This window comes from Oryx dammah, unplaced genomic scaffold (assembly GCF_014754425.2).
Source record: "Oryx dammah isolate SB20612 unplaced genomic scaffold, SCBI_Odam_1.1 HiC_scaffold_28, whole genome shotgun sequence".
NCBI classification, from domain to species: Eukaryota; Metazoa; Chordata; class Mammalia; order Artiodactyla; family Bovidae; genus Oryx; species Oryx dammah.
The window spans coordinates 108026321-108044317 of NW_024070212.1; the positions used below are offsets into that span (position 1 = coordinate 108026321).

Sequence of the window (17997 nt, forward strand, 5' to 3'; positions counted from 1 at the left end):
AAAGAAATGAACTGCTCATAATGTCTATCACACATTCTTTATGAGATTTTTCTGTCAGTATAATATCTCTGGTGTTTAATAAAGGAGAATTTATATTTGAAGACTTTCCTACATTATAGTACTCTTTCTCTGTGGAACTTCTGTGCTTCTACTTCAGACCTGTATCAATTGTGACACTTTTGTCTGCCCTTTCAGAGCGGACCCTTCGGAAGTGTTTATTCTGCTTTAGGTCTGACATCTTTGTTTCAAACCATTGCACTTGTACTGCATGAGTACCTGGTGGAGCTTCTCATACTTCCATCCAGGGCTTTACCCCTTGCTCCAGTTGGGCTATTAATTTTGACTTGAGAGAGAGAGAAGCCCCATAACAACAAATTCCTGTAGTTTTCCAGCATCATATATCCCTGTCCATGTTCATTGAATAGCATCTGGGTATCTTCATTCAATCTAAGTAAAGGCCACAACCACATCTCCAAATATCAGTGGCCCCTGGATCTAGGCCCTTGGTAGTCTTGGAGCCATCTGGCTTCTGAAACACTCTTCCAGGCAAGGGGAGACAGTTGTGCTTAGGCTAATAGTTCTGGAGGTTAGAAGTCCTCAGTCAAGGTGTTGGCTGGGCTGGTTCCTTCAGATCCTACAGGATCCTCCTGTAACTCCTCCTAGCTTTTGGTGGTCACTGTCTGTCCTTGACTTTTCTTGGCTTGCAGCTGTATCGTTTCAATCTCTGCTTCTATCATCACAATGCATTCTCCATATGTGTCTTTCTAGATCATTGATTTTAGACTTTTCTTCTTTTCTAAAATAAGCATGTAAAGCTATAAATGTCCCTCTAAACATTGCTTTAACTGTATCCCACACATTTTAGTATGTTGTGTTTTCAGTTTTATTCAGTTCAAAATGCTTTCTAAACTTTCATGGTTTCAACCTACACTTGGTGTAAATTAGTATTACACCAAGGGGAACCACCATCCAGATGTCTGGAGCTCATTCTCCATGTAGCTCCTTCTTTCTGGTAGTTTCTTGCTACCACAGTCACCTTCAACTCTTGTTTCCTCAACTGAGCAAGGCTACCGTGCTCCGCTTAGGTTCTTCACTGTTTCACAGTCTGCAGCATGCCTGGTCTGTAAACAGAAAGCCAAAGTGATCACAGGGCTCACCCTTGTTTATTTCCTTATTTTCTTTCTCTCAGACCACATTTTTGTTCAGTGCCCCAAACCAATTGTTTTTTATATATATTTTTTGTCTAGTTTTCTAGTTTCTCAACAGTGGGAAGGCAAATTCTGTGGCAGTTTCTCCTTCAAGGACAGAAGTGGAGGTCACGGCACATTAAAAAAATACTGGCTTATAGAAAAGTGCAAGTTATTTTCATTTTTGTGGATCTTTTCACTGTATTAAATACAAGAGACTTTTTGTGAGAGGAATGATGGAAAGTTGATCTAAAAGTAACTGACAGTAGTTATTGATGTAACAATTTACTGATTTCAATGAACTGAGCACTCAGCTGTTACTGAGTCATACCATTGGTTATTGTGTGAGAAGGTAGCTGAAGAAATGAGGGGCGTTTCTGTAGCTCTTGGTAGCTTCATTTTTAAAATAGTTTCTACTTATTCATCTTTTCTTAAGGAAGTTCTGTTTTTTCTGGCCTCTAAGTTGCCTTGTCTGACGTTAGGTTGGTGCCTGGGTTTCTTTTTTTAAAAGCACAGTGGTCGATTGGCTTCCGTAGTGATTGACTCCATAATCCACAAGCCTTCCTATTTTTCTCTTGTCTTTCAGTTGACTAGTATCCACATTTAGTAAGTGTTTCCTTTGGCTTTGGTGGATTATCCAGTTGTTGCTTTAGCCAGTCATAGCCCTTTTTCAGTTATGCGTGCCTGCAGACATGACCGTATATTGCTTCAGTGGTTTGATTCTACTACACATTTTCTATATGTAGTTCTGCATTTTATGTTATAACCCCGGGCTGGGACTAGGGTGAAAAAAGAGGTACCTAAGGTATGAAATTTAAGGAGACGTTCAGTCTCAAGGGGGGAAAAGCCAGCCCTGCACTTACATGACTCTTAAGACTAAGCACTTCCTTAACACTTGTGCCCAAAGCATCTCCCTTGCCTCGCCTGGTTCTGGCCCTGTATAATCTTGACTTCTTAGAGGTGGCTCAGATGGTAAAGAATCTGCCTTTACCAGATTCGACTAGTGCAGGAGTACTCGAGGAGTACTCCAGTGCAGGAGACCCAGGTTCGATCCCTGTGTTGGGAAGATCCCCTGGGAAAGTGCATGGCTACCCACTCCAGTATTCTTGCCTGGAAAATTCCACGGACAAAGAAGCCTGGTGGCTACAGTCCATGGGATTGCAAAGAGTCGAACACAACTGAGTGACTAACACACACGTTACCCTGACCATAGTTGGTTATAGACACCTATATAAGACCTTAAAATGAACTCTGTGTAAAAACTTTAATTTAGAACATGCTTTAACTTTATCTAAGAAAACAGAAGTGAGGTAATATTTCAGGAAAACCAGTATCATGCCTGAAAAAATTCAGTGGCTCAAAAGTTTATCCATTAGCAATGTTAGCCAGAATTTTGGACCATGTTATCTAGGTTAACCATAGTAGGCCACTGTTGTACTTCTATTCCCTTATTTCTTATTATGACATAGCTTCTCATTAGGAAGTTCATCTAGCAGAATAAAATTTTTGGTAAACTTTACTACTGCTCTGATTAATGCTGTGATGTGCAAAGCCACCTGACTATGACCAACTGCTGATTAGAAAATGGATGAACCTGCAGCCTGCAAGAGGTCAAGAGAACTCAGTTGTGTTGCTGCTGGTTCAGTGGAGGGGGAGTACTCCATCTTCTTCAGCTTCCTGCTCTTCTGGACCCCTAATCTTCATACTGTCCCAGAGAAAGGCCTTGGGGGGGTGAGTGGGACCCTGCCCCCGTCCTTCAGCACACTGTCACCAGAAGAGCTCTGTGGTTTTTTTGTTTCATGAACTGGAGTTCTGTGTAAAAGGTCTACATGCAAGGACTTACTGAGGAGGGGAGCCAGCAGTGAGCGTGGAGCAATACTTCTACCAGCTAAAATATCCTGAGCCAAAAAACCTTTCTCTTTTGTGTCTTCTTTTCCACTTACCAGACAGCTTTCCCACCCTCTTAAAAACCAGTCTTCAAAATAGCCTCCAATGTTGGTATTCAGGACTCTTTACAGAGCTGGAGTCTCTGGTTTTATTTCATTTTAAAATGTTTCCATTCTTTGTTTTTAGATGCCAAGGAGAGCAGGTGCCAGCGGGTGAAGACACAGTTTGGCGTTGGCCTGAGATCCAGGGGAGAAAATCACCTCCGGCTTCTAGAAGGAACCCCCTCTCTCCAGTCATGTTGGGCTGCCTGCTGCCAGGACTCTGCCTGTCAGGCCTTTTGGTGGTTAGAGGGGATGTGCATCCAGGCAGACTGCAGCAGGCCCCAGAGCTGCCAGGCTTTTAGGACAGACTCTTCCAACTCAATGCTGGTGTTTTTCCAAAAATTCCAAATTGAAGATGATTTGGACTTTGTACCTGAGGATGAAGTACCACGTATTTTGGGGCTAGATTGGAGCAGGGCATCTTGGAGGAGGTGGAGCCCACCCAGAACTCCACTCAGACCCACTTTATCGAGTGACCAGTGGAGCTTAATCAGGAAGCTTCGGAAGAGAGAGAATCCCAGTGAAGAAGTGGCTGCAGTGACGCAGCCTTCTAAAACGAATGAACTAGGTGATGTAAACAGCACTGGCTCTGCAGAGGTAAGCATATCATGAATAAGGAGTGACTAGAGAACTAGTCTAATCTGCTCTTGCATTTGGCACAGATGAGCTTTGAAGCTGTGCTCGTGGGCAGCACTCATAGGCTGAGGAGTGTATGGACACAGCTGCTTAGTGTCATCTCAGTAGGGGCTGCCCAGATGTTCAAGGGTAATTTGATCTTTAGAGATGTGCACTCCATGCAGGGCTGACCATTGTTTTGGTTAAAGCAGAAAGCTGCTCATTATCTCGTCTAAGCTGGTTCTTGGCTACAGGTAAGTGCGTTTGTGTGGGTGTTAGTCTCCACCAGCGATTCTGCAGTGTTTTCTGCCAGATTGCAAAACACTTGATTGATGCGGTTGCAGTCAAGTTCTCCTCCTCCTCTCCCATCTCCTGCTGGTAAACACTTTCCCTATGAGGTAATTTCTATTCCATTCTAAAGTAACCATCCTGGTGCTGCATAAGACCTGGACCTGCTGGTCTGGGGAGCCGGATGTGGCCATTAGCCAAGAGGCCTCGGATGAATTCTTACCAAGCTTTGTATGCCAAGGGAGATACTACCAGTAGAGTTTATTCTGCTTATTATGTTTCCTCATTGTTGATCTTCCTGGGCAAATGATTAAGAGGAATGACTCACCCTGTGCTCATTCTCCCTCAGTTGCTGAGACTTATTTTTGTCTGTGTTTTGTCCTGGTTGTCTCTATCAAGTTAAAGCCAGAGTGGGGAGGCTACTACATGCCAGACACTGTGTGCTAATCGTTGTGTTATGTCATTTTGTTTAATTTTCATAGCAATATTTCCAAGTATGTGTTATTAACCCCGTTTTCCTAGTGAGGAAACTGAGGTCCAAATAGGTTAAACAATTTGATCATACAGCTAATGAATAGCAGAGCCTTTCAGTGTGGTTTTAGAGCTACAGTATTAGGTTCAATTTGCTCATAAACATTTATGGACTTTTATTATGGTGTCAGGCTTCCCTCATAGCTCAGTTGGTAAAGAATCTGCCTGCAATGCAGGAGACCCCGGTTTGATTCCAGGGTCTGGAAGAGCCTCTGGAGAAGGGATACTCTCCAGTATTCTTGGGCTTCCCTGGTGGCTCAGCTGGTAAAGAATCCACCTTCAGTGAGGGAGACCTGGGTTTGATCCCTGGTTTGGGAAGATCCCCTGGAGAAGGGAAAGGCTACCTACTCTAGTATTCTGGCCTAGAGAATGCCACGAACTGTATAGTCCATGGGGTCACAGAGAGTCGGACACGACTGAGCGACTTTCACTTATCATCAGTGTCAGGTACTTTGCTAAGCACTAGAGGTAAAGACATGATCGGTGCTCTCAGGAGTTTATAGTCTAGTGGTAACTTAGGCACGAAGATGGTGTTTACAATAGGTATAATTTTTTTTTTTTTAAGAACCAACTTTAAAAATTTTATTTTTTATTATTTTATTTTTTTTTGACTGCTGGGTCTTCATTGCTGTGCATGGATTTTCTCTAGTTGCGGTGAGTGGGGCTACTCTGTTTTTGTGGTGTGCAGGCTTCTCATTGCAGTGGTTTCTCTTGTTGCGGAAGCATGGGTTCTAAGGCACATTGGCTCAGTAGCTGTGGCCCACAGGCCTCGTTGCCCTGTGGCAGGTGGGATCGTCCTAGACCAGGGATCAAACCTGTGTCCCTGGCATTGGCTGGTGGATTCCTAACCACTGGACCACTCAGGAAGTCCCCCAGTAGTGTATAATTATTACATAGTAGATTTATGTATTGGGTTGACCAAAAAGTTTGTTTGGGTTTTTCTATAACATCTTATGGAAAAACCTAAATGAACTTTTGGCTAACCCAATACTACACAATAGGAACACAAACGAAGAAGTGACCCTCTTGAGCAGGCAAGTGATGCGTATGTGCAGGGAAGAGTTTACAGAGATGTTAAACTTATTTCTTAATGGATGTGTAGAATTTCACTTGGGGTTTAAAGGTTAAAAAAAAAAATTCTGGAGAGAGGTCCGGTGTGTGCAGAGGTTTAGTCAGCACATATTTACCGCACATTCACTGTCTGTAAGGTGGTGTACTAAAAGCAAGGCAGTGCAAATATTATATCAAATAAGATCCTGATTCCTGCCCTAATAGAGCTTACACTCTGGCAAGGAAAATAGGCATGATGTTTATGATTATTAAATACTTATAACCTTAATGTACATTATAAGAAGGTAAGTAGAGTACTGTAAGAACATCTAACAGGGACCTATTTAAGATTAAGGGGTAAAGTTAGGCCACCCTAAGTAAGGGAAGTTGAAGCTGAGATTGAAGTAGAAGTAGGAGTTAGAGGGGAAAAAAAAAACAGGCAGAGTAATTCAGGCAGAAAGAGTAACAGTTTCAAAGTTTGTTAGATGCCTTAGAAGATGGCAAGATCAGAAAGTTGAGAGAGACTGGTCTTGTTTGGCAAACAGAGCAAGAGACCTTTAGAGAAACAAGAGGCTTCAGAGGTGTTCAGAGCCTTGTTGTTGTCCAGTTGCTAAGTCATGTCCAGCTCTTGTGACCCCGTGGACTGCAGCACACCAGGCTTCCCTGTCCTATACTGTCCCCTAGAGTTCGCTCATATTCACGTCCGTTGAGTCAGTGATGCCATCCAACCATCTCATCCTCTGCTGCCTCTTCTCCTGCCTTCAGTCTTACCGAGCACCAAAGCTTTTTCAGTGAGTTGGCTCTTTGCATCAGGTGGTCTAAGTATTGGAGCTTCACAGTCAGTCCTTCCAGTGAATATTCAGGGTTGATTTCTTTTAGGATTGACTGGTTTGATCTCCTTGCTGTCCAAGAGACTCTCAAGAGTCTCCTCTACCAGCACAATTCAAAAGCATCAATTCTTTGGCGCTCAGCCTTCTTTATGGTCCAGCTCTCACATCTGTACATGACTACTGTGAAAACCATAGCTTTGAGTGTATGGAACTTTGTTGGCAAAGTGATGTCTGTGCTTTTTAATATGCTGTCTAGGTTTGTCATAGCTTCCCTTCCAAGGAATAAACGTCTTTCAGTTTCATGGCTGCAGTCATTGTCAGCAGTGATTTTTAGAGCTCAAGAAAATAAAGTGAAAGTGAAAGTTGCTCAGTTGTGTCTGACTCTTTGTGACCCCATGAACTATACAGTCCATGGACTTCTCTGGGCCAGAAGAGTGGAGTGGGTAGCCTTTCCCTTCTCCAGGGGATTTTCCCAACCCAGAGATCGAACCCAGCTGGTTCATTCTTTACCAACTGAACCACAAGGGAAGCAAGAAAATAAAATCTGTCACTGTTTCCACTTCTGTTTGACATGAAGTGATGGGACTGGATGCCGTGATCTTCGTTTTTTGAATATTGAGTTTTAAGCCAGCTTTTTCAGTCTCCTCTTTCACCCTCATCAAGAGGCTCTTTAGTTCTTCTTCACTTCCTGCCATTAGCGTAGCGTCAGCTGGGTATCTGAGGTTGTTGTTATTTCTCCCAGCAGTCTTGATTCTAGTTCGTGATTTAGCCCAGCATTTCACATGATGTACCCTGTATATAAGTTAAATAAGCAGGGTGACAATATACCGCCTTGACGCACTCCTTTACCAGTTATGTACCAGTCCTTTGCTCTATGGCCAGTTCTAACAGTTGCTTCTTGACCTGCATACTCATTTTTCAGGAGACAGGTAAGGTGGTCTGGTATTCCCATCTCTTGAAGAATTTTCCATAGTTTGTTGTGATCCACATAGTCAAAGTCTTTAGTGTAGTCAGTGAAGCAGAAGTGATGTTTTCCTAGAATTTCCTTGCTTTCTCTATGATCTAATGAACGTTGGCAATTTGAACTCTGGTTCCTCTGCCCTTTCTAAATCCAGTTTGTACAGCTGGAAGTTCTCGGTTCACATACTGCTGAAGTCTCGCTTGAAGGATTTTGAGCATAACCTTACTAGTGTGTGAAATGAACGCAGTTGTATGGTAGTTTGATCATTCTTTGGCATTGCCCTTCTTTGGGATTGGAAGAGCCAGCTTTCAGGCCTTCTTAAAATATTAGTCTTTATCTTAACAGGGAATGAAATGGTCAGATATATTACTGTGTGATGAATAGAATGGAGAAGTGCAAGAAGGTCCATGGAGCAGTCAAGAAGGTGGCTCTTTGGGCAAGGGAACCATTGTCCTAAAGGAAGTTGAAGATATGGGAGAGGACAAAGACAGTTCTCCCTCAGGGCTGAGGATCTCAAACTTCAACAGAATCACTTGGAGGCCCTGTTAAAAACAGATTGCTGGGTCCCAGCTCCAAAGCTTCTGATTCACTTTGTTTAAAGTTGGGCCTGAGAATTTGCATTTCTACAGCTTCCCTGGTGCCTCAGATAGTAAATAATCCACCTGCACTATGGGAGACCTTGGTTCGATCCCTAGGTTGGGAAGATCCCCTGGAGGAGGGCATGGCAACCCACTCCAGTATTCTTGCCTGGAGAATCCCGTGGACAGAGGAGCCTGGTGGGCTGCGGTCTGTGGGGTCATAAAGAGTCGGACACGACTGAAGCGACTGAGCACAGCACAGCCTCATAGGGCAGGGGGTTAGAATACAGAGCACAGAAGACCAGATGAGCCTTACGCAGGAGGAGAGACGTCTCCTTCCCTGTGATAAGAGGAAGGAGTGAGTGGGCATAGGTGTGACTGAGGCGGACTGTTGGTTCGAGAGAAGGAAATTGTGGTAGTTCTAACCTCATTCTTGTTTTTTCCTGAAGTGGAATAAATCATTTATTGAAAGTAGAATCACGTAAGTGGAGTGGGGATGGGTGGGTAGTAGGCAGGAGAATGAGAGATCTGGAGAGAGTGGTAAAGGTCTGAAATGACCATTGATCGGGATAGGAGATGGTAAACAAGGTAAGGAAATAGAAAGATGGCTGGGTAGCCTTGAAGATAGAGAGCATGCATTTACAGTCATAGTTGTATGATTCTCCTCAGGACCTCTCAGCAGCCCTGTCAAGGAAAGGTTGATGGTTTGATTCACCCAAGATTAGAACTTTGCCAGTTTTGTAGGGAAGGAAATTGAGGCATGGAAATGGAGGTCATTGTCAAGAGAGTGGATAGAAGAGAGATATAAGAAGAAAGGAAGAGAGGCAAAGTTGGGAGGAGTTGACAGAGGTTCAGTACAGGAGTCTGGCATTCAGAGATTTTGGTGATGGGAAACAGATACGGGGGACAAGTACATGTGCTGGAAGGACAGGAGGTAGTCCTGAGAATGGGGGCTATTTGAATTTCAGATTTCAGAGGTGTAGAAGTTATGGTGATTACAAGGTCTAGGGTGAAGCTATGGAAGAGAGTTGTTGGGATAGAGCAGAGAAGAAATTTATTCGTGATAAGGAGCTCAGAGAACATGTTGAATGAGTTATCCATGTAGACCTTGAGACCTTTAGTAAGGATGATGGGAATGATGATAACAGCAACAGTTAATGTTTACTGAGTACTTACTTACTGTCAGGTACTATTCTGAGCCTTTTACATGAATTAACCGTTGTATCTATACAACAAATCCTATGACTTGCTGCTACCATTTTTTATTTTATAAATGAGGAAACTCGGGAAAAGAAAGGTTAGGGAACATGGCCAAGGCAGCATAGCTACTCTGTGGTAGTACCAAAACGTGAACACAGGCGGTCTCATTCTCTCCAGAGTCTGTCCTTTTACTCTTACTCTGGAGGCAAGGACTTGCAGTGAAGAGAAATTTTGAGAGCCAGATGTCAAAGCCATCAGTAACGTAGGAGTAATGAGTAAGTTTAGAGATGACAGCTGTGATGAGAGTTGAAGTGTAGTGCAGCAAGACAGCAGAGGGAAGAGGCTTTTACAGAGAAGATGAAAGAGTAATGATTTGCAAAGGGTGTTGAGAAGGGGAGCAAATAAAATAGCATCTCACCTTTAATCTTGAAGTATGGGAGAATAAGTAGCCATTGCATCCTTAGAGGCATTCAGACTTACCCTTAAGAATAGTCAGAGGGGGCTTCCCTGGTGGTCCAGTGGGGTAGGAAGGAAATCTGTCTTGCAATTCAGGGGACACCAGTTCGATCCCTGGTCTGGGAAGATCCTGCTTGCTGCGGAGTCTCTAAGCCTGTGTGCCACAACTACTGATCCAGTGCTCCACAACAAGAGAAACCACTGCAATGCAAAGCCTGCGCCCTGCAAGGAAGAATAACCCCCACTCGCTGCAACTAGAGAAAACTAAACATTTAAAAAAGGAGGTCAGGGATCACTTTATGAGCATGCGGCCTCTGCAGTCCTCGCACTGAGAAAGGCCTTGTTCTTGATTTAGTGTTTTGCTCTCGTTATCATGAAATTTTTTATTTTTCAACAAGTAAGCCACATTTTCATTTTGTACCAGATCCTGAAAACTTAAATGTAGCCTGTCTTGCGAGAGGTTAGGGAACAAACTATGAAGGTACTGAGCATGCTGGTGACTTTCTGATCGTGGAATAGAAATTCCAGAGAATTCAGTGGAATTTTTGAAGAGAAAAGTTGGTTTTTAAAGGAGAGGAAGTGTAGATTGTTGTAGCAGTAACAGTCGTGGTCTGGTTAGTGTTTAACAACTGGGTCTTCCCCCATAAAACAAAGTCAAGTCCTGAGTTGTAGACTTTGCTAATTTGTGTGGTGTAAATGCTACCACCGTGACCAGTTTCAAACTAGAACATGAAGTCACTGAACACAGCATTGTCAGAGATGAACTCAGTCGGCACACTACAGGATAACTATGATCCGTAAAATTAGACAAGCAGAATTAGACTTACGGTAGATTTAGGCCTGACAGTCTACTGGAAAATGGTGAAAGCTCAAACTTAGGGCTTACAGAATTCAGGTATATGGTCGGGGGAGGATCCTGAAGTTGTGTTGGCTGGGGAGTTCTTTTTCTTATTGTTCACCAATCATAGACAGTGGCAATAAATTGCTGCTAGCCACCTGCCAGTGCAGGTAGACATAAGAGACACAGGTTCAGGCCCTGTGTTGGGAAGATCCCCTGGAGGAGGGCACGGCAGCCCACTCCAGTATTCTTGCCTGGAGAATGCCATGGACAGAGGACCCTGGCGAGCTGTGGGTTATAGGGTGGCAAAGAGTCGGACACAGCTGAAGCCACTTAGCATGCATGCAAGCACAGACAGGATCTCAAGCTTTATGGTCTAACGTGGAGAGGGGGTGGACCTGGAGGGAAGAATATTGAGCTTGAACTTTGAAACCCTGGAAGTGGAAGTGGGCTTTGTGCAGTGTTACACAGAGACATTACATAGTTCGGCATTACATGTTGGGAACTGAAAGCATTGCGAAAAAATGGGGAAAGTGAAGTCTTCAGATGCAGACAATGAGATTTGACCTTACACCATGCTTAGCTAGGAATTTCATTCTCATCCCGAAGGCCATGGATAGCTCTGGTATAATATTGACTACTGGTGGGGTGGTCTGATCACCTTGTGCATTCAGAATAGTTAACTGCTAGGCCTTTCTTTCAGAAGAGGACTTGGAATTCAAACTTCTGTTTAACATACTAGAGAGAGTAAGAGAAATGTATGCACTGCAGATCTTCTAATTAGGGAAGACTGACTAGCAGCATTCGTTTTTAGTTTGTACTGTTTTCACTAGGGTAGGTCAAGCAAGTCTGCATCCAAAAGAGGAAGAAATTGTATGGTAAGTTACTCTTTGCCTGAATGCGTACAGAATTGCAAAGGCCTGGGGTTGTCAATAGCATTTTTTCATTCTTTTGTAAATATGTACATATTGCATCCAAGAGTAGGTATTGTGAACTTTTAGCAATTCTAGAAGTGGAAAGGAATGCCATGAATTTATTCCCCTTTTTCAGCTTAGAGAAGGAGAAGCTTGTACTGATGGTTTAAGTACTTTATCCTTTCTATGTAATAAACCTCTGAATTGTTGGTGGGAGGAGCATGAAAGCTTGTTGATTGGGTACAGGAACATTTGCAGTACAAGGAGTTCAGTCATTGGCAATTAATTGCTGCCAATCCTGCTTTCTGAAAGGAGAGTATTCTCTTTGAGCCCTGGAAATAAAGGCCCAATTAGGTATCCCCACATGTAAGCTTTGACTTCAGAAGATCTGAGGTGCTCCTTTCTCTCTACCAACACCATCCCCCCGTTTGTAGTCAATATTACACCTTTTCAACCCCTACAAGCAAGTGGCTTTCTGAAGAACACATGTCTGAGAAGGATAAGTGAGCCAAGCCCTTGGACACTTCTCTGCTGTCTTTTATCACCAAGGAAAGCTTGTGCTGACTCTACAGAAAGTCGGAACTTACCTCTTAGCAGAAGATAGAGGCGTGGGGTGTGAGCGGCAGCAGCAGCAGAGCCTTGCATAACCAAGGACAGAAACCCAAGCAGTTTTGTTTCCCCTCATCCATACTTTTGGTTTGGTTTGGTTTGTTTCTCAGGGTTTTCCACTTGGTTGCTTTCTCTTAGTTTTTGTTTTTAAATCTTTCCTTTAATCCTTTAGGCTTGTGAAATTTTTGCCAAGGGTTCTTTTATTCTTCTGGTTATTATTTCCTGACACATTTGGAATCTCTGAGGATCTAGTTTTCTCCAGCTCCTTATTCTCAGTTATCTGAGCAGCAGACACCAAAATTTTTATTAGCCCCAGGTGCCCTTCCAGCCCTTTGGCCTGAACCAGGGTTGTGGGTTTCTCACATCTTAGTGACCTAGGCCCTTCCCGTGTTGTCTGTGTGTATATGTTCACTAAACACATCTTTAACACCCCCCACCCTCCACCTTTTTAACCTTACCTGAGTGGCTTGTTGTATTCAGAGAAAAACTGGGCAGCCTGTTTCTTTGTTATGAGTATCCAAGAATCCCTCTTAGGACCTCCCTGGTGGCTCAGTGGTAAAGAATCTGTGCAGGAGACACAATTCAATCCCTGGTCCAGGAAGATCCCACATGTTGAGGAGCAGCTAAGCCCAAGCACCACAGCTGTTGAACCTGTGCTCTAGAGTCCAGGAGCAGCAGCTACTGAGCCCACGTGCTGCGACTCCCGAAGCCTGTGCCTCCTAGAGCCTGTGCTGCGCAACAGGAGAAGCCCCCGTTTGCTGCAACCAGAGAAAAGCTCCCACAGCAACAAAGACCCACAAAGCCAAAGATAAATACATTAAACTATTTTAAAAAAATCCCTGTTACTGTTATTTTCCTTTTTAAAGGTATTAGTGCCTGATCCATAATACCTTTTCCTTATTCTTTTTTCCACTATAACTGTACCCTTTCTCCTCTAATCTAAGTTCTGGTTCTTTTATCTGATTATCTGTTGTTGTTTTTAATTGAAGTATGGTTGATTTATTGTGTTAGCTTCAGGTGTACAGCAAAGTGAATTGGTTATGCATGTGTATGGATACATACTTTAAAGAATTCTTTTCCATTATAGTTTATTATAAGATATTGAATATAGTTCCCTGTGTTATACAGTGAATCCTTGTTGTTTGTCTCTTTTACACTGCCTCTTGAGAAATCTGTATGCAGGTCAGGAAGCAACAGTTAGAACTGGACATGGAACAACAGACTGGTTCCAAATAGGAAAAGGAGTACGTCAAGGCTGTATATTGTCACCCTGCTTATTTAACTTCTATGCAGAGTACATCATGAGAAACGTAGGACTGGAAGAAACACAAGCTGGAATCAAGATTGCCGGGAGAAATATCAATAACCTCAGATATGCAGATGACACCACCCTTATGGCAGAAAGTGAAGAGGAACTAAAAAGCCTCTTGAAGAAAGTGAAAGAGGGGAGTAAAAAAGTTGGCTTAAAGCTCAACATTCAGAAAACGAAGATCATGGCATCTGGTCCCATCACTCCATGGGAAATAGATGGGGAAACAGTGGAAACAGTGTCAGATTTTATTTTTTGGGGCTCCAAAATCCCTGCAGATTGTGACTGCAGCCATGAAATTAAAAGACGCTTACTCCTTGGAAGAAAAGTTATGACCAACCTAGTATATTCAAAAGCAGAGACATTGCCAACTAAGGTCTGTCTAGTCAAGGCTATGGTTTTTCCAGTGGTCATGTATGGATGTGAGAGTTGGACTGTGAAGAAAGCTGAGCACCGAAAAATTGATGCGTTTGAACTGTGGTGTTGGAGAAGACTCTTGAGAGTCCCTTGGACTGCAAGGAGATCCAACCAGTCCATTCTGAAGGAGATCAACCCTGGGATTTCTTTGGAAGGAATGATGCTGAAGCTGAAGCTCCAGTACTTTGGCGACCTCATGTGAAGAGTTGACTGATTGGAAAAGACTCCAGTGCTGGGAGGGATTGGGGGCAGGAGGAGAAAGGGACGACCGAGGATGAGATGGCTGGATGGCATCACGGACTCGATGGACGCGAGTCTGAGTGAACTCCGGGAGATGGTGATGAACAGGGAGGCCTGGCGTGCTGCGATTCATGGGGTCACAAAGAGTCGGACACGACTGAGCGACTGAACTGAACTGAACTGGACTGAGTGTGCTTCTGTTAATCCCATACTCCCGATTTATCCTCCCCCACCCCCTTGCCACTTTCCTCTTTGGTAACCATAAATTTGTTTTCTATGTCTATGAGTCTGTTTCTATTTTGTAAATAAGTTCATTTTTACTTTTTTTTTTGATTCCACATATGAATGATATAATATTTGTTTTTCTGTGTCTGACTTACTTTACATAGTCTAATAATCTCTAGGTTTCATCCATGTTGCTGCATATGGCATTGTTTCATTCTTTTTTATGGCTGAGTAATATTCCATTGCTTTCCCAGTGGTAAAGAATCCGCCTCTCAGTGCAGGCGCTGCAGGAGACACATGGGTTCAATCCCTGGGTTGGGAAGATCCCTTGGAGTAGGAAATAGCAAATGGCAACCCACTCCAGTCCTCTTGCCTGGAAAATTCTATGGACAGAGAGGCCTGGTAGGCTGCAGTCCATGGGGTTGCAAACAGTCAGACACGACTGAGTGACTTCACTGTCAATGTCAATATTCTTGCCAGGATAATCCCATGGACAGAGGAGCCTGGTGGACTATAATCCATGGGATCGCAAAGAGTTGGACATCACTGAGCACACATGTATGCATCCAGTATTCCATTGTGTGCGTGTCTATAAAGTGAAAGTGAAGTCGCTCCATCGTGTCCGACTCTTTGTGACCCCACGTACTGTAGCCTACCAGATTTACGCACCACATCTTCATCCATTCATCTATTGCTTCCATGTCTTGGCTGCTGTGAACAGTGCTGCTGTGAGCAGTTGGGGTACATGTATCTTTTCAATTAGCACTTTTGTCTTTTCTAGATATATGGTATATATATAGATATATATATTTCTAGATATATGATCCTGGATCATACGGTAACTCTCTTTTTAATTTTTTGAGGAATCTGTTTTCCATGGTTGCTGCACCAGTTTACATTTTCACCAGCAGTGTCGGAAGGCTTCCTTTTCTCCATACCCTCCCAGGATTTATTATTTTAGACTTTTTGATGATGTCTGTTTTGACTGTTGTGAAGTGGTACCTTATTGTAGTTTTGATTTGCATTTCTCTAACAATTGACTCTGTGGAGCATCTTTTCATGTGTCTGTTGGCCATCTGTATCTTCTTTAGAAAAACGTCTACTTAGGTCTTCTGTCCAGTTTTTTGATTGGGTTGTTTTTTTTGATATTTAGCTATATAAACTGTTCATGTAATTTGGAGATTAATCTCTTGTCAGTGGCTTCATTTGCAAGTATTTTCTCCCATTCTGTGGGTTGTCTTTTCGTTTTGTTTATGGTTTCCTTTGCTGTGCAAAAGCTTTTAAGTTTAATTAGTAGTAGTTTTTTACTCTAGGAGGTGGATCCCAAAAGATCTTGCTGTGATTTATGTTAGAGTGTTCTGCCTATGCTTCCCTTTGAGAGTTTTATAGTATCCGGTCTTACATGATGTGATTTTTAAATGGAATTTTTTATATTTTCTGATATTTCATTATTAGTATAAGGAAATGTAACAGATTTCTACATAGTCTATATATCTTATATCCTGCTACCTTGCTGAATTCATTCATCAGTTCTAACAGTTTTTGTGTGGAGTCTTTATAGTTTTCTCAGTGTATAGAGAGAGTATCATGTCCTCTGCATACAGTGATAATTTTACTTCTTCCCTAATAATTTGGACTCGTTTTCTTTTTCTTGTCTGATTGCTGTGGCTAGAACTTCCAATACTATTAGAAGTTCTTGTCTTGTTCCAGAATTTATTGGGGAAGGCTTTGAGCTTTTCACTGTTAAGTATTTGGGTTGGCTGTGGGTTTGTCATAAGTGGCTTTTATTATGTTAAGATATATTTTCTTTATATCCTCTTTGGTAAGAGTTTCTTTTATCATGAATGGATGTTGAGTTTTATCAAATGCTTTTTCTGCATCTATTGAGATGATCCTGTGGTTTTTGTCTTTGGTTGATGTGATTATCTGCTTTTTACTGTGTGAAATAAATTTGAAAATGTGTTTGTTGACTACTTTGTGAGTTAACTTATGAAGCAAGAAGTAAAGAGGGTTTTGTTGTGGCTCCATTATCAGCCTTTTGCTGATTGGCAGAACTTGAGCCATGGGGAAGACAGTCTCAAAACCAGCCATATCTTAGTTAACACTCCTATCATCCCTTCCCATTTCTCCTTTCATGGATGGTCTTAGTTTCTCAAGGAGATTTTGAGAGATATAACTTTGTAACTGACTGTTAAAAAGATAAACCCTGCCATGTTCTGATCTCAGCTTTTGCTGAGAATTGGGTTGGGATGTGTCATTCAGCCCCCCTGGCTTTGCTACTGAGAGATATCTTTCCTCTGGTAGGATTTTTGTTAGTAACAATGGTGGTTTTTATTTTAATATGGTTGTGTCTCAACTAAAAATGTGTTGCGGGCTGAATTTTTGTGACTCACTCTTTAATATTTAGTAGACATTGGTGTAGCATGTGTCTTATGAAGGAGAGCTCCTGCCTGGACTGTGGTGATACTACCTGGATAAGTATCAACATGCCATCTATACCCTGCAGGCTCCTGCTCAAAACAATTCTGTTTTGCTTGTGATGGAGGATATTTTTTGTCATTTTGAATTATGATATTAATCAGTGGGTCTGGCTTGCCGTGTGTGTAGGGAAGAAGGAAGAGGGAGAAGGAGGAGAGAAATGAAGGGATGGAGAAAAAGAGTATGAATAGAAACCTTTCATCATTCTAAATAAAGCTTCCTTGAAGAAACACCTGTTGACATCAGGGGCATGATTTATGCAGTTGGGTTAGTTCCTATGATTTCTGTCAAGTACCAGAAAAAATTGCCCCAAGGAAACTACCCAAGTCTCCCTGACCCTGTATCATCCCTAAAAATCTTTTGGTATTACTTCATAGTATCTGAAGTAAAATAATTTGTTCCATATCTCCTTTTTCTGTTTCTTTAAAAATAAATAATAATAATAATGATAATAAACTGCTTCTTTAAAAATAAAAATCTGCCTGCCTTACTGAGAAATATTTCTATGCTTCTACTTCTGGGAATCCATTCTAAAGCAGTAATTCCTAGATAAAGAAAGAGCTTCACACTCAACGGTGAGATAGTATTTATTTAATAAAAAAGTGGAAGCAGTCTCATGAGGGGAAATAGGAATACATGTTTGGCCAGATGAATGACTCTTCTCGTACTGCCTTCTATTTTCCACTCCAGCCACACTGACTAGAGTCTTTGCTCTTCTGTGGAGACCATGCTACTGCAGCGAGCACGACACCATACTTTTTAAAAAAACAGCTTTATTGTCATATAATTGACACGTGATAAACTGTACATTCTTTTAGTGGTTTGTTTACTTATTTATTGGCTGTGCTGCACAACTTGTGGGGTCTTAGTTCCCTGACCAGGGATTGAACCTATGCCCCTCTGCAGTGGAAGCATGGAGTCCTAACCACTGGACCACAGGGAATTCCCTAAACTGTGCATGTTAGACTGTATAATTTGATTATTTTTAACATTATATATATATACCCATAAAATCATCACTATAAAAATAGGTCATGAATATATCTGTTACCCCCAGAGTTTACTCCTGTCTTTCTTTTCCATTCCCTCCCTTATTCTTGGCAACCACTGATCTGCTTTAGGTTATTATAGATTTTCTAGAGTTTTTAAATAGAATCATACATTATATTCTCTTCTTTTATTGAGGTATAATTTACAATTTTATTGAGATATAATTTACATACCGTAAAGCTCATTCCTTGGAGAAGGAAATGGCAACCCACTCTGGTATTCTTGCCTGGAAA

The 17997-nt window shown here is 42.2% G+C and overlaps 1 protein-coding gene across 2 annotated transcripts in view; it reads left to right on the forward strand.

The window, feature by feature from the left end:
• KIAA0319L (KIAA0319 like) overlaps window positions 1-17997 on the forward strand; it is a 100879-nt gene that overhangs the window by 33041 nt on the left and 49841 nt on the right. For both annotated transcript variants that reach the window (XM_040231721.1, XM_040231720.1), the window contains exon 3: window positions 3261-3772. In XM_040231721.1, the coding sequence (XP_040087655.1) occupies window positions 3261-3772 (512 nt within the window). The remainder of the gene's footprint in view (window positions 1-3260; window positions 3773-17997) is intronic.